This window comes from Mytilus edulis, chromosome 3 (assembly GCF_963676685.1).
Source record: "Mytilus edulis chromosome 3, xbMytEdul2.2, whole genome shotgun sequence".
NCBI classification, from domain to species: Eukaryota; Metazoa; Mollusca; class Bivalvia; order Mytilida; family Mytilidae; genus Mytilus; species Mytilus edulis.
This window is the reverse complement of record NC_092346.1, coordinates 14,509,552-14,526,112: the sequence shown is the minus strand read 5'-3', so window position 1 is coordinate 14,526,112 and position 16,561 is coordinate 14,509,552. Positions and strand designations below refer to the sequence as shown.

General features: G+C 32.0%; 1 protein-coding gene across 4 annotated transcripts in view; it reads right to left on the bottom strand.

Annotated features, from left to right (window-relative positions):
• Positions 1 to 1,131: 1,131 nt before the first annotated feature.
• The window catches only part of LOC139515850 (thyroid receptor-interacting protein 11-like), a 51,438-nt gene continuing 36,008 nt past the window's right edge, over positions 1,132 to 16,561 (bottom strand). For 3 of the 4 annotated variants that reach the window (XM_071305579.1, XM_071305580.1, XM_071305581.1), the window contains 12 exons: positions 15,196 to 15,395; positions 14,675 to 14,711; positions 10,399 to 14,216; positions 9,708 to 9,779; positions 9,294 to 9,415; positions 8,559 to 8,722; positions 8,200 to 8,303; positions 7,747 to 7,846; positions 4,530 to 4,611; positions 3,545 to 3,659; positions 3,096 to 3,224; positions 1,132 to 2,733 (listed from right to left, as the gene is read on the bottom strand). In XM_071305579.1, the coding sequence (XP_071161680.1) occupies positions 2,428 to 2,733; positions 3,096 to 3,224; positions 3,545 to 3,659; positions 4,530 to 4,611; positions 7,747 to 7,846; positions 8,200 to 8,303; positions 8,559 to 8,722; positions 9,294 to 9,415; positions 9,708 to 9,779; positions 10,399 to 14,216; positions 14,675 to 14,711; positions 15,196 to 15,395 (5,249 nt within the window). In that variant the 3' untranslated portion in view covers positions 1,132 to 2,427. Of the gene's footprint in view, positions 2,734 to 3,095; positions 3,225 to 3,544; positions 4,185 to 4,494; positions 4,612 to 7,746; positions 7,847 to 8,199; positions 8,304 to 8,558; positions 8,723 to 9,293; positions 9,416 to 9,707; positions 9,780 to 10,398; positions 14,217 to 14,674; positions 14,712 to 15,195; positions 15,396 to 16,561 lie in introns of all 4 variants that reach the window. The other variant, XR_011662856.1, reaches the window with a different exon arrangement.

Sequence of the window (16,561 nt, the reverse complement as noted above, 5' to 3'; positions counted from 1 at the left end):
TAAGTTTATTTCTTGTATTCTATAAGTAAGGTCAACTATATTTGGTGTACTGTAAATTTGTTTTGGTAGGTTAAACCATAAACAATATGTCAACTGTCTTTGTTGCATGGAAGGATTGTTAGGTGTATAAGTCTGTCTGGCAGGTATCATCTGACCTTGACCTCATTTTCATGGTTCATTGGTCAATGTTGAGCTTTCATGGATGAGTTTGTTTCTTAGATACTATAAACAAAAGGTTAAGTAAATGATACAAGCATAGATTGATTGTATGGTCTACATGTCTGTCTGGCATGGTTCATCTGACCTTGACCTCATTTTCATGGTTCATGGGACAATGTTTTGTTACCTGGTTAAGTCATTTACTTAGAAACTATAAATAATAGGTAAACTTTATAAGGTGTATTGAATGATTGTAAGTTACATATGTATTTCCTGTTTGGTTTATCTGACCTTGACCTCATTTTCTTGGATCATGTTAAGTTTGTGTGATACTTGATATAAAGCGTTATATTTAGGAGAATCAATGGTAATTAAAGAAAGCAAGACATTTCAGCCTATGTACACTTGTTGTACTTATAAGATATATGTCAACACTAATTTTATATATTTACATAATTACTACACTGTTGAGGGTTAATCAATAGCCCAGAAGTCAAAGCTCATAACAGCTGTAAAATTGGTAAGAGCAAAGGCTGTTCCACTAGGAGTGATAATTATATGTCTGGAAAGGAAGACAGGTGTCCAAGCAATTTGAAAATCAGTTTGTCTGTTTAGTACAAAACAAGTGTAAGTAATACATAATAATACATAAATAAGGCCTTTAGTTTTCTCCGTTTTTTAAAGCGGACTATGCTGCATGGGCTTTGCTCATTGTTGAAGGCTGTATGGTGACTTATAGTTGTTAATTTTGTGTCATTCTTGTGGATAGTTGTCTCATTGGCAATCATACCACATCTTCTTTTTTATATTAACATTTTCTTATCACATTAGCAAGTTCTTGTTCTGAATATGCATTTTATTCAGCACTGTATGTTTAACAGCCATCCATTGTTATTATCATCAAAGTTTAAATCCGTGTAAATGTCAATACCCCTAATTGCTAGTGTAATGCTTGAGGAAATAAAACAGTCATTATGTGAAAATATTTTATTAATTTATTGTGATAATGTACAGTTATTAACAAAATATATATTATAACAAACTTTATGAAGAATTTGTGTCACTAGTATCAGTCATAGACCAAAACCTTTTTACTTTTTGACATGATTGAAATGAATGTGGTTTCTTTCACAAAGTTTAGAAATCTACCTGTTCTAGTTCAACATAATGAATTTGAGATTGAAAATTCAAAAATATGTATTATACTGAAAAAAACATTTTCATGTTTGTTTAACAAAAAATAAATAGTGAAACAAAACAAATATCTTTCCCCTAAAAACACAATTTTACTATCATGTTTGTAAAATATGAAAATTCCATATAACCAATCAAATATTTTTAATTCACATTTAACAACCTTCATAATATTTTCAGATCCATGTGTTTACATTTTATTTACACCCACAAGAACAATTCTATCACAGACTTTGGCAGTAAACCATGTATGCACTACTTTCAATCTAAACAAATCCATGTCACATTATATCTAGGAAATAAAATACAGCACTGTAGAGATTATGCATTATTTAATCACCACATTGTAAAATATTGAAACCTCAAAGTAAAAAAAAAAACAGAAGGTCAACAAACAAATGGATTGCAGTCATCACAGGGCAGTCTTTTTATAATGCCTTAATTTCATTGGTTAACTTTGACGAAATTGACAATTGTAGTGTTTATTTTTCAGTATACTGTAGAATCTATTTCAGATTGATGATATTCATTTATTTACAAAATCATTCATTATAAGACTCGGTTTAAATTTCAACCTTAGAATATATCCATTCCCTTACAAATATTGTGATCAACAAAATCAATGACAAATAATTTAAATAATGCATTTACACATCCCCAAGTCCGTAACACCATGATTAATGGCAAAAATATGGCATGATCACAAGAAAAGATGACATGCTCACATGACAAGATGACATGGTCACCTGATAACATGACATGGCATGACCAACTGACAAGATGGCTTGATCACCTGATAACATGGCATGATCACATGACAAAATGACATGGTCACTTGACAACATGGCATGATCACCTGACAAATGGCATGGTCACATAACAAGATGGCATGATAACCCATTAACATGACATGATCACCTGACAAGATGGCATGATCACATGACAAAAAGCATTATCTTCTTATCAAGATGACATACCGGTAGTAAATAATTAAACTGAGTCATGTAGCCCACCAATTATTTAAAAACATGTGTTTCATAATAAATTAAAATTGCAATAAAATATAAACTACTATTAGCTAGATTTTAACACATCATTCAAATAAGCACTAGAAGTTTTTGGTTGTGTTGGACGTGACGTGTCCATAGCAGGAGAGAACACGGGTAGTGTAGATGATAACGGTGACGAAGGCATCAGTAAATGTCGTTCATCATGAGGTTGTCTCCCTTCATTGTTCACATGTCTTGGTGCTGTGAATGGATTAAACACAGGTTTGTGATGTCGCTGCACGTCTGCGGCCATCTCCTCGGCAGGAAGTCTCATTGTTTGTTTGGGTGACGATTCTGTCTCCAAGAATTTCACAAATAATTCGGAAAAGGACTGCAATAAAGAAATAAAATATATTAATATCTTCATCATTAAATCTGTCTTGTGCAGAAAATATTCCCAATCCAGTTTTCTTAGCTTTCAATTCTCTGGCAATTTCGGTGTCACAAATTATATTTTTCTTTCATCCCTTAACAGAAGTTTAAACACAAGATTTTAATATTGAACTTGCATTTCATTGAGAAAATTTCATTAAAATCAATTCACTTGAGCAAAGTTTTCTCTGTCTTTTCAGTGTGAGGTGTATCTTTCTTTTTTTCAGTGTGATGTGTATTTTTCTGGATTTTTTAAGGATGAAGTGTTTATCAAAATATCTACATTTAATTTATTATTCACAAAACTAAAGAAATATTTACCCTATCTGGTGTATCTGCTGCTGTGACTGTATGCCGTCTTGTGGGTGTGGTTGGGGGTGTAGCTACTGGTGTCCCTCCAAATCTAAGGAGCCCAGACATCCATCCTCCTTTAGCTGTGTCGCCAGTTATCTAAAAACAGCAGAATAAAACATTTCATCTCAATATTTTCTTTTAAAAACATGATTCAAATAATTCTTTTTTTTAAATTTCAAAAGGTTAATCAAATACATTCAGAGATCAGCTGCGTACAAAATAGAAGCAACAGGTTCAGTAAATATCACGTTTTCAATGTAAACAATCTATTTTTATCAATGATGTCATACATGGTTTCTAACCATGCACTTGAATTTCATCTACCAGTATTTCATTAATAAATTATCTTGAATTTTCACATCAAATATGAACCCTTTTGCAATTAAGTTCATTATGTACAGCATAGATAATTTTACCTTTTCAAATTCCTGTGGTGTAAAATTGAGTACACTGCCAATAGTATGAAGGACATCATCCCGTTTATTTTTAGGGGCAGTAAAATATCCAAGGAACATGCTTTTAATTACCAACCTGAAATCATAAAACATCATTCAATAATTCATTAGCAAAGTTACATACCTCAATGTCAATTCATTTTTTTTCTTACATTACAATCTGAAGGGCTAAAGTTCATCTAAAGGTCAATATGTGTAATAATTTGTCGAAGTTATGATTCAATATGATTTATATATAATTTCCTTGTTCAATTCTTTTTTCAAGTTGCTGTAAGAAAACACTGTTAAGCAGATAAAAAATAAAATATGAGTCAACCTTATACCAGGCACTTTTGTTTGTTTTTGTACTTGATATATAACTTTACAATCAGTACTGTTTTTCACAGTCAAGTTATTTTTCACTCACAATTTTTAAGTTTTTAACTACCTCTTTTATTAGTAATTTAAGATTTGTTTTTTTGCACTTTTTATTTTTATATAGAAAATTGACATCTTCAAAAGTGACAATTTTGCTGTTCAATAGTTTTGTTGGTATTTGTTTTCAATGATATTTTTGCATAGTTTAAAGTCACTGTCCAGACAAAAAATTAACAAATGTTACCTAAAAGTAACCCTTTACCACCCACTGTTACCTAAAAGTAACCCTTTACCACCCACTGTTACCTAAATGTAACCCTTTACCACCCACTGTTACCTAAAAGTAACCCTTTACCACCCACTGTTACCTAAAAGTAACCCTTTACCACCCACTGTTACCTAAAAGTAACCCTTTACCACCCACTGTTACCTAAAAGTAACCCTTTACCACCCACTGTTACCTAAATGTAACCCTTTACCACCCACTGTTACCTAAAAGTAACCCTTTACCACCCACTGTTACCTAAAAGTAACCCTTTACCACCCACTGTTACCTAAATGTAACCCTTTACTACCGACTGTTACTTACTTGTCGACCTTGGAATCTTTACTGTTCCTCAGATCACTTATTTCAACCTCTGCATTCTTTAAGGTTGCTTCACGGATTTGTACTGTATGTCAAAAACAGAAATAAGCATGGCAATCAACTGTTACATTAAGATAAATATTACTACTGTGGATTCATTTATTTTCGTGGGCACCAATTTTTTGTGGATTGATGAAAATTTGCCTGTTCGTTGATATTTAATTTCGTGGTATTGCCATAGTCTGCATAAGAGCCTAAAGGAAATTTAATTTTAAGGTTCACCTATACCCAAGAATTCCACCAAAATTGGTATCCAACAAATAATAATGAATTCACAGTATTTCTTATATTATACACGACTTTTGAAAGAAATTTGCTTTGTGTATTCCCCCTAATAAATGTATATCTTAATAAATAACAAATACTAAATTTATAACAAGACAATGAACTTAAGGAAGGAGTGTTAGTAATAAAGCATATCAAACAAAGCCACACACAGCGAGCAAAACATTATGTTGATCAAAGTCTTCTCAGTGTTTAAGTGTACATCCTCTGAGTGTTTTAGTGTACAAACTAAGAGAATTACAAAAGGTACTGAAAACAGTATACACTCAGTACCTGATGTAATACTCATGGATTATACAGCACCATGCTTCATGCTCATACGGTTACTCATGAGTTACAGCTCCATGCTCATACGGTTACTCATGGATTATACAGCACCATGCACCATGCTCATACGGTTACTCATGAGTTACAGCTCCATGCTCATACGGTTACTCATGGATTATACAGCACCATGCACCATGCTCATACGGTTACTCATGGATACTCATGGCTACTCATGGATTATACAGCACCATGCTTCATGCTCATATGGTTACTCATGGATACTCATGAGTTACAGCTCCATGCTCATACAGTTACTCATGGATTAGACAGCACCATGTTTCATGCTCATACGGTTACTCATGCTGATATGGTTACTCACGATTACTCATAGATTATACAGCACCATTCTTCATGCTCGTACGGTTACTCATGCTAATATGGTTACTCATGGATTATACAGCACCATGTTTCATGCTCATATGGTTACTCATGCTGATATGGTTACTCACGGTTACTCATGGATTATACAGCACCATGTTTCATGCTGATATGGTTACTCATGCTGATATGGTAACACAGTAACTCATGGATTATACAGCACCATGCTTCATGCTCAAATGGTTTCTCATACTGATATGGTTACTCATGCTCAAATGGTTACAAATACTGAAATGCTCTCTCATGCTTATATGGTTACTCATGCTCATATGTTTACTAATGGTTACTTTTTGTTACTCATGCTTATATGGTTTCTGATGTCTTCTCATGCTGATATGGTTACACATGTGCTAATGATGCTCAATTTCTCATGTATTTATCTCTTTAGTGCAATTTAAAGACATTCATAAAACATACAGAACTCATGCTGAACTTTGTATTATATAATTCTCATGCTAGAGTTTTAACTTCAGACAAAAATGTTTGCATGCTTATCATCTTATCCTTGCATTCTCAAGCTTGTTTCTCATGATGTTTACTCCGACAGAATTTTTCAAGCCAGTTAGCATGTTGCATTTTTAAACTAGAAGTCCATGCTTAAATTTCTACAGCTGACTCCAACTGGTTACCAATGCTTAATTTCCCAAAGCAGCTCAACTATTCTGAATTTCTTTAACTGGTTTCAAATACTGGATTTCTCAAACTGGTTACCTGCACTGCATTTCTCAAACTGGTTTCCCATGCTGAATTCAACAAGATTCATTCTACTCAAAGCCCAATTCATGCATAAGCGAGTTTCTACTTTTTGACAAACCATTTTTTTTAAAATCCAGCATATTTTCATTATGGTTACTGCTAAAAATGTTGTCAGAAAACAAAATCAAACGAACAGAGTTTCATGCTACCATGCTTTGAAGATATTAGTTTTAAAATATACATATTAATTTTCCATGCCGTTATGCCAAAAGATATATCCCAAGATCTAACATGCATTTCTTAGGAACAGAATTTTAGAATAGGCTCATTTCCAAAAATCTTTACCAATATGATACTCAATAAATTTGGGCTGTTTTCTGAAATTTTTATTTTTCGATAAATTTAAAAGTACAAATCAATAGTTTGTAAACAAAATATGTAAAGAAACAGCATGGCAAAAATCGTCAATAAACAACAATCAATTACAGGTGTGACTACAGGTGAACCAGGTGTGTTTTGCACAGGTAAATCTTGGTAAAGGTGAAAGGTGTGAAGTTAACATAATCTCGGCTAGTAACTTGAGATCAAAGGTCAACTCAGATTTACCAGCTGAGATTATGCTACCAACAATCAATTAATAAAACTAAACTATAAAATTAAATAAGAAAATTAAATTATCTGAAATTAAAATATAAAATATAAGGTGATGAATATATGGGGATTGAAATGTTCTTTGTCTTGTTATAAATTCTTTTGAAGCTTTTGGTTTTAAGCATCTATTAATCTAAGCACTGAAACTAGTGATTCTAATTAAAAGCTCTTGTGTTCTATCTATAATTCTATGAATATATGTAAATACTATATAAGCTATCGCGTAGATCTGTATGTATGTATACAGCATCTACTGCATATGTCAATACTATATAAGCTATCGTATATATCTGTATGTATGTATGTATACAGCATCTACTGCAATTGTCATTTCTATATAAGCTTTTGTATATATCTGTATATATGTATACAGCATCTACTGCCTGCACGAACTGCCCCAATTCTGATTAAACAGCTGTTTGGTAAACACCAGCGAGTATCCTGAGATCTACGAGTCCTCAGGATTACCAGCTGATATTAAACAACCAGTTGACTCATGACCACCGAAGCAAGAAAATTTAAAGCAAAAATTCAAATTTTTTAAATAAGCAAAAGTAGGCAAGTAGCAAAAACTCCAGAACCAAATTAAGCTTTTTAAAGGTCAAAAAGGTCAAAGCGAACTGTTGCACAGATCCTGGGCAGTTTGCAGGTAGAGAGAGCTAAAAGCCAAACTACTGTTAAAAATACTTACAGTTAAACGATTAGCAAATAAGGCAAGAAGCTTAAAAGGTATGTGTTACTAGGCAACTGAAAATGCTCCTTATATCAATAAAAAATGTTACTTGTATCCATTAAACAAAATATAATGTAACAGTTCACTGACCTTCTTCTTTGAGTGCTGCTATAATCTGATCACATTTATCTAACTGTTGATGAAGTCTGGCGGCTGCTTCTAAGCCATCTTCTGCATCGGATAACTTTTCCTGTAATCACAAAATATATACAAGTTGTAACATCAAAGACAATTCACATGTTTATTACATAAATTTGGATATTGCTAAGTTTTCATGACAATTTTGTCTCAAGTGCATCTCCCCCTCATAGTTTATTTTCCTATTTATTTTTTTGAAATATGATTATAGTAGCAAAAAATGACAGAAAAACAAGCTACAACACATATTGAAATTTTTAGAGTAGAGTGCGTTTTTGGGTGGCCATCTTTACTCCATCTCTTCTTAACTTCATATGATAGGAAATTTCAAATCAAAGATAATTAAATTAAAATTTGTTTTATTAGTAGATCTAAAACATTTGAAGAAGAGAATGGTATACCAACCTTGACTAATTTTAATTCTGCACTAAGTTCTGTGACTGTCTTTTTAAGTTTTTCGTTTTCTCTTTGATATTTTTCAACTTCACCAGACACTTGTGTATCTTTTTCTATTGAAAAAGAAAGAAATATCTATGAAAATATGCATCACTGCTACAAAAAGATTATAATAAAAGTTGCAATAATTTGACAATATGTACATAAACTAAAACTTCTTTTGCTAAAAGATATAAGACGATGTGGCATGAGTGCTGTTTTTATATATTGTTTTTTTATAAAAAAAACCTTCCAAAATTTCCATTAACACAAAAAAAATTGTTTCAAACAAAATATATTTCAACCAGTCAGCTTTCCCATAAACCTACCTCTTTGAAATTGTTCCAGGACCAGTTGTAAGTTAGACAGGGATACAGCATACTGTTGACACTGGTCCTGTAGAGACGACAGTTGTAAATAAGCCTGATCACGTTGAGATGCTACGGTATGTAATTGTTGTTGTAAACTCTCTACTTGATGGACAGCTTGCTGACTATAATGATAACAATATGAACTTTTAAAAATAATTATTAAGACTGTAATCTTCTTTAAAAAAGTTTTTTTTTATCATTTGCTGATGTTCAATGCAAATACTAGTAATTTTAATGAAAATCTAGATATCTTCAAAATGTCAATTATATTGGTTTTTATCTCTTTGGCATTTATTCTTGTATTTCATTTTATTCATAATGGTATAAAAAGTAAAATCACAAAAATACTGAACTCAGAAGAAAATCAATTCGGAAAGTCCATAATCACATGGCAAAATCAAATAACAAAACTCATCAAAAACGAATGGACAAGAACTGTCATAATACTTTTATTTTAAAAACAAGTTAAGACATCACATCTGTACCCTACAGTGTTTAAATGTTTATTCCATACTTTTAATGAAAAACTTCTATTTGGTTATTTGTATCTTTGGGTTAATGTCTCATTGACCTATGACACACATCTTTTTTTTTTTTAATTATTTTCCATAATATTGAGTTTCATTTACAAAATCCTCATATATTTTATTTTTTATTTTTGGCTTTGCATTTATGATATGCTGTAAATTCTACCTTGCTGACTGCACAGCTGATGAAGAAGACAAGACTTTCTCCTCAGCTGAAGCCAAACGATTACGTAAATCTTTCTCTCTCTCCTCAGATTCTAAGGCATCTTTGGTGTAAGCTTCTTCCATCTGGAAAACAATTAATCCTTATTGTCACTATGATTAATGTTAACTTTATCATGAAGATGATTTTTAAGATATTGTTAATAGTTAATAGTGATATAAATAGATGACCCATTATTACAGTGACTTTTCTTTTCCATCTCTAAAATTAACGCAAACAAATTTGAGAAAGGAAATGGGGAAAGATTGCAATACATTTCCTGAAGACGACATCAGTGCAGTAATATATGCAGCTATATTCCTGTTTCCCTCTCAATGATCCCCTCCTAATCAATGTCAAGATTTAAACCCTACATACCTGAAGAAGATGTCCTCTAAGTCTCTCCAACTCTTTTGCATATTTTACTTCCTTTTCTTTCAACTTCTGACACTGAAATATTCGAGGGATAAAATGTAAAATTTAATGCAATCAAAAGATTTTATGTTTTCATTCATCTATTGTCAAGTTAGTATCTTAATCACAATTTCATCATTTTTTATGTCATAAACTTTGCCTTTTGTTTCTATATCGTAATTTGAATCAATCTATATCCTAGTGACCCTTCAGTATGGCGAATGATGAAAATATCTCATCACGAATTATAAGCTTCACCAGGGTCATCACAAAGGTCATTCATGTTTTAGATTTGTCTTTCCATGCACCAACTAATTTAACTATCTTTACTTGTAATAATAAAATCATTCTACTTTTATTGGTATAAAATACAATATTACTTTTTGATGTTGCATCTTTATATTTTTTGTTGTTTTGAAAATTGGGTGATCATGGCAGATCTCTGATTGTATAGACTGTAAATTTAGACAATTGACATAGACAGTTGACTAACTGTCTATTGTTGCACTCTAGAATATCTTTGGATACTGATTTTTTCATTTGGTTGCTGTCTCAAAAACTTATACCCATATCTCTTTTAATTGAGTTGGTATCTATTTTTTTTCAATCAATTACAGAATTTAAATTTCATCTATGTCATAAATCAAAACCTTACCTCTCTCTGTAGTTCCTGTGTTTCAATCTGTCTTTGTTTCAGTGCCATGATGGTCTGATGTCTTTCATGTTGTAGTTCTTTTACTTGTGCCATCACAGATTCATTTTCCTCTAACAACTTATTGAGTTGTCCCTCCTCATCTTTCTGCCCGTGGACAACAGAGGTCAGTGTCTGCATTTTCTCCTGTAAACTTTTGATCTCAAACTCCCTGTCTTGAACCTCTAAGGTCAGTCTGTTGTTCGATTCCTTCAACATCTGCATGTGTGATATATTATCTGATGTTTCCTTCTCTGACTTACTGTGTTCCTGTTTCAAATCTGACAGCTCTCCCTCAGCTCCTTGTAATTGGAATGTAAGAGTATCGACCTGTTTCCTCATGCTATGAAGTTCTGCGTCCCGTTTAACTATCACCTCCTCATATTCTACGTTCTGTTGATGAAGTGTTGTTACTTTCTGTTCAGTTTCACGTAAACTTTCATTTAATTCTTTTAATTTCTCCTGTGTATGTTTGAGTTCGTCTGTCTGCGAGTTATAAGAGGAGACATCGACGGTACCAGAAGAATTGACTTTTTGAACCATTTCTCCATATTTGACTTCTAATTCAGTATATTTTTGTCTATAATTTATGAGTTCATTCTGAGCCTTTAGCAATGCTTGTTGCTTATCCTCAAATTGTGGCGCCAAGTTAGCATACTCTTGTTGTATCTTATTATGTTTTTCCATTTCAGTGTTTATATATTGAGTTAACCTTTGAACTTCTTGGTGATATTTTAAACTTTCTTCATGTTTCTGATTTACGAACAGAACCATCTGATCTCGCTCATCTTGTAAAACTTTGAGCTGTTTTGCTAAGTTATCTTTATCTTGCATTAATGTACTGAGTTCTGACCCACTGGATGATGATTCCTGTAAGACAGTTAACAATGTTTCATTTTTCTGTTTCAAAGATTCGACTTCTAGATCCTTATCTCGTATCAAGCGTGACAGATTCTGAAGAGCTTGCTTATGCATGTCATCTTTATCCCCATTCACATCTGGACCCTGTATCATGTCTTTCTGAAGCTTGTCTATTGCACTTTTTGAAGCTGCCACAACATTCATTAACCTATGAACCTCAGATTTTAACGAGCTTGCTTCTCTAGATTTCTCATTCATCACTGCCATTATTTGTTCCCTTTCCAACTTTAAACTCCTAACTTCATTTTCCAACCTATGAATATCCACGACAGTCTTATCGTTTGAAGAAACAGATTTAGATTCTAACATCTTTAGTAAAGAAGCATTGTTACTCTGCAGATTGTTAATAACATCATCTTTTTGTTTTATCAAACTTTGCAACTTTTCCATTTCTTCGATAACATTTCGTGATTCAGTTTCTTCAAAATCTCTTCCATTTTCTTCAATATTTCTTCCAGTTTCTTCTTGAGAAGCTGATTTTCTTACCATCTCCTCCCTTACTTCTTCTTTCTCTCCCTGTTCTAAGGTCCCTTTCTCCACGTCTTCTATTGCTTTCTTTTCTGGATATTCCAGTGCCAGGAGAGAAAAATCACGAACATCATCTTCCTCTAGTAATCTCCTTCTTTCCTCTGGGATCAATAACGTGGCCTTTTTCATTTGTTTACCAAGAAATTCAATTTGTTGATCTTTTTCGATCAACGATTGCCGTAGGAGAACCAAGATGCCTTCTTCTTTAGTCAGTTGACTTTCTCTTTCCTTCAGTAAATGTACCTGATCTTGACATTTGTCATTCAACTCCGTTATACCTGCCTTTTGGTCCTGAATGGTACCTCGTAGTAATTCAATCTCATTTTGTAACTGAGAAATTGTTTCCGTTGCTGAGTTATGTTCTGATGATAAATTCCGGCTATCTAATTTTGACTTTTCATCCTTTTGTTTAAGTTCTTCAATTTGAACCATCTGTTCCTGTATTTTTGACTGACAGAGTTCATTTTCAGCTGACAAAGATAAAATATCTTGTCGTAAATCAGAGATTGTTTGTTCCTTAGCAACAAAATCAAATGAATCACATGTTGTCAAAGTATCAGATTCACTTAATACTGACCCTTTTAACCGGTCAATTTCATCAGTCAAATTTTGTATCACAGTATCTTTTTCCTTATTTAGTTTTGTCAGAGTTTTGATTTCCTCCGTTATCGGTACACTAACTTCACCACCACTCTTTAAATCTTTTATCAAAGTTTCATAATACTGAACTTTTCCATCGATCGCTTCATTTAAATGTTTCACCTTATTTTCCAAAGATAGATTTTCTGTCATTAGAAACTCAACTTTATCTTCGAACTCTACTTTAAGTATGGCGATATCTTCTCTAAAGTTAATTATCTCTTCATCTTTTCCAGATACACTTTCTGTTAGTTCAGAGATCTGTTTCTCTGCCTCTTCCTTAAATTCTAAAAATTCAGTCTCTATTTTTTCCAGTTTATTATTTTTTTCTATTAAAGCTACCAATTCAATAGTTTTTTCTTCTAAATCAGTTTTCAGTTTAACAACATCTTCAGATAATTTTAATTTTTCTTGATCATCCAGACTAGCTTCTAAAGTTTGTTTTAAAAAATTATTTTCATTTCTTAAATCTGACAATGTTTGTGTACAAGTTTCATATTCTTCTCTTATTTGTTTAATTTTCTGACTTTTGTCATTTAAATCACTATCAGCCTGAGAAAGCCTCTCTTTCATGTCCTTGACATCCATATGTAAATTATTAATAGTCATAGCACCATTATTAAATTTTTCATTCATTTCTGTCATTTTTTTATCAGATGCCTCCCTTTCCTCTTGTAATTTATTAACCATTTTTTCAAGTTTATCTTTTTCTGCAGTAAAATTATGACTTTCAGAGTTCAAATTGTTTATCAATTCTTCTTTTTGTGTCAAAGTATCTTGTAAGTCACTAATTCGTTGTAAGAAATCACATGTTTCAGCTTCGGAACCCTGCTGAAGTTTTTCGTTAACAAAGCTATATTTTTCTTCCATACTACTTATATTTTCATCTTTTTCCTTTATCTTTCTCTCCAAAGATAAAACTAATTTCTCCTTGTCTTCTAAACTTTTAGTGAGTTCATCTCTTTCTCTCGTCAACCCTTCAACAGAAGACACCACGTCTTGTAATTCATTAGTTTTATCTTCTAAAGATTTTATACGCTCAGTATTTTCTTTCTGAAATGTATGTAAACTGGAACTTAAGTCTTTAATTTTTTGGTCTTTCTCCTCTATAGATATTTTGAGTTTATTGACAACTTCCTCTTCATCAGTCTGTCTATCATTCTTTTCTTTTTCCTTATCATCTATTTGTACCTTCAACTTTTCCATTGTTTCCTTCAGTTCTGTCATTTGAGCTTGCTGACTGAGAATTTGTGCCTCCAGTTGCTCTTTGATACTTTTCAAATCTTCTAATTCTGCAGTCTGACCTTGAACTTGTCCAGACAGCTGATCTTTAACCTCTGTAAGGTCTTGTAATTCTTTTTCTTGACATTTCTTCTCTTCCATCAGTTGATCCCGGAGATTTGATAGTTCCTTTACTTTTGTCTGCAAATTTTCAACTTTTCCAGACAAGTCATTTCGTAGACTGATAACTTGATTCATGGCTTCCTCGTGCTGGGCATCCAGTTCCTCTAAACTGGTTTCCAGATCAGTTTTTTCTGAAGCTAGTTCCTCTATAAGCTGAGATTTGTTTAACAGTTCATCTTTAAGTTTCTGTGAATCCTCACCTCCTTCAAGGTTAGATTCATTTAGTGTTTTCTCTAGACTTTCCTTCTCCATTTCCAGTGAAGATATGATAAACTCTGTATTTGATAATTCTATAAAATAGATAAAGTTCAAACTACTATATATTCGTCTATTTTTGAAAGTTAAACTTTTGCTTTTATTTTTATGTTCAATATGTTAAGAGGTATATTTACTATTCCAAAGATAATCATGTCATTAAAATTTAACAACGCCCAATTGCATTGTGAAAAGCTGTCATTTGCTCAGACACATACAGTATTGAACAGTAGCTTAGAATTTAAAATCCTGTTTGGATTGTCAAATTTGCATTTTCATGCATATCATATATTTTTAGGGGGGAATCTAATATCCAATGCCTAATTAAACATAATTTCACTAATACAAACTACTAGTAGTTAAAACTTTTTGTAAAGTTCAACATTTGACATTTTTCTACTATAAATTTTTACTAAAAAATCTGAAATTTTTCGACATTTTGTCATTCAGACAGAGTTTGGGATACACTGTTATTTATTGATGAATCTCTTACCCATCTTTGTCTCATTAAATGATTCTTCCATCTTATCCTGCAATAATAAAATTAAATATCAAAAATAAAGGAAAAGATGCAACCAGGTTCTGTCCACTCCCCTTTTAGTACTGTTTTACTTCAAATGAAATTTTTCACAAAAATCATGGTAAAATGTTAACACCTCTCTAAACTATTGATAACAATAAATAAATAATAAAATTGGTAAATTCAGGTCACTTTCTATTAATATATTACTTTATCTGAGTTATCTAAGCTAACATGACAAAGTTGAAAACAATATTCTGTTTTTTTGTTGTAAAAATACAGACCTTAATATGAGTAAACACATAATTTTCTATACTAAAATGAGAAGTCTTAAACAAGAATTACACACTACTGTCAAAATTTGCAAATTTTCTTGACGATTCAAAAGGATTGTTATCTTCTATTTCAAAATCCAAGATGGAGGAAGACACCCCAGTTACCTTAGGCAGAGTTTGAAAGATGGGATACACAGTGCAAAACAGATCAATACACACCTTCTGTTGTTTTAGAAACTGATAATCAGATTCCTGCTGAATTAATTTAGCTTTAATTTCTTCCAAATCTTCTTCTTTCTCTTTTAATTGGCTCCTCAAGTCCATCAATACCATTTCTAGGGCCTCTTTCTCTGACTCTAGGTCGGACTTGATAGCCTCAAACTGTTGAATTTGTTCCAAATCGGTTCCATTACTGCTGTCTATAAAAGATTTAAATACTTGTTTTGAGAATACATGAATAAAAAGAAAATGTTCTACATGTTATAATTTGTAATTGATCTATAGAATGCCCAAAAATACAAGTGTCACGTCACAAAGTCTTTACTTTACAATATGAGAGATAAGTGACATTCTCACCTTGTGTTCATGATGTATTAACAGCACCTTGTTTTATCCATTTGCTTAGATATATATATATATATGTAGATAACAAGTCTAAAAGGGTACAACATCACCCTTTAAGATTTGTTATATATCAAATTTTTGTTGTACCCTTTTAGACTTGTTATATATGGTGATGTTGTACCCTTTTAGACTTGTTATATATGGTGAAGTTGTACCCTTTTAAACTTGTTATATTTTATATTTTGTAGTATACAGAATCATAATTATATGATCCATCGCCCCTTAAGATTTATCGTTGACTATTCATTCAGTCATTTTATATATATAGATATATATGTCGTGTACAAGTTGCGATTTTGTACAGGTTATAACATGTACAAAAATATTGTACATGTTATAACTTGTATAATGCAAAAATACAAGTTATAACATGTACAAAAGTACCTCGTACATGTTATAACCTGTACAAAATATTGCTTAAAAATGGTTTTAACTTGTACAAAATCGAAAAATAAAGATATGTTTCTATTATCGCAACAGATATTATTGACCTCACTAATATTTCATAACTTTTTCATTATTCTTTCATGTTAGTGTGTTTTGTCCTTTTTTGATACAGTTAATGTCCAGGGGTCGGTATAACAAAGCATTCCTAAAAATTGTCATAAGATATAATTTAGGACATGTCTTATGATCCTGTTATGACTATCTATGGACATATCTTTATTTGATGAATTATAATTGTGAGTGTCCACTTTGAAGGCAAAGTAAAATACTTTTATTCTACTTGACACTTTAAGACATTTAATAGTGGATAGCCAGAACAGATGTGTCTACAAATAAAATTGGGAATGGAAATGGGGTATGTGTCTAAAAGACAACAACCAGCTCATGGAGCAGACATCATCCAAAGGACACAAATACATGCTTTCACAGTAGAGGATGTATATTTTAAACATCAAAATGACATTCGCCTCATGCAATGATCTTAAAGTTTATAAAAAAAAATGAGTTATAAATT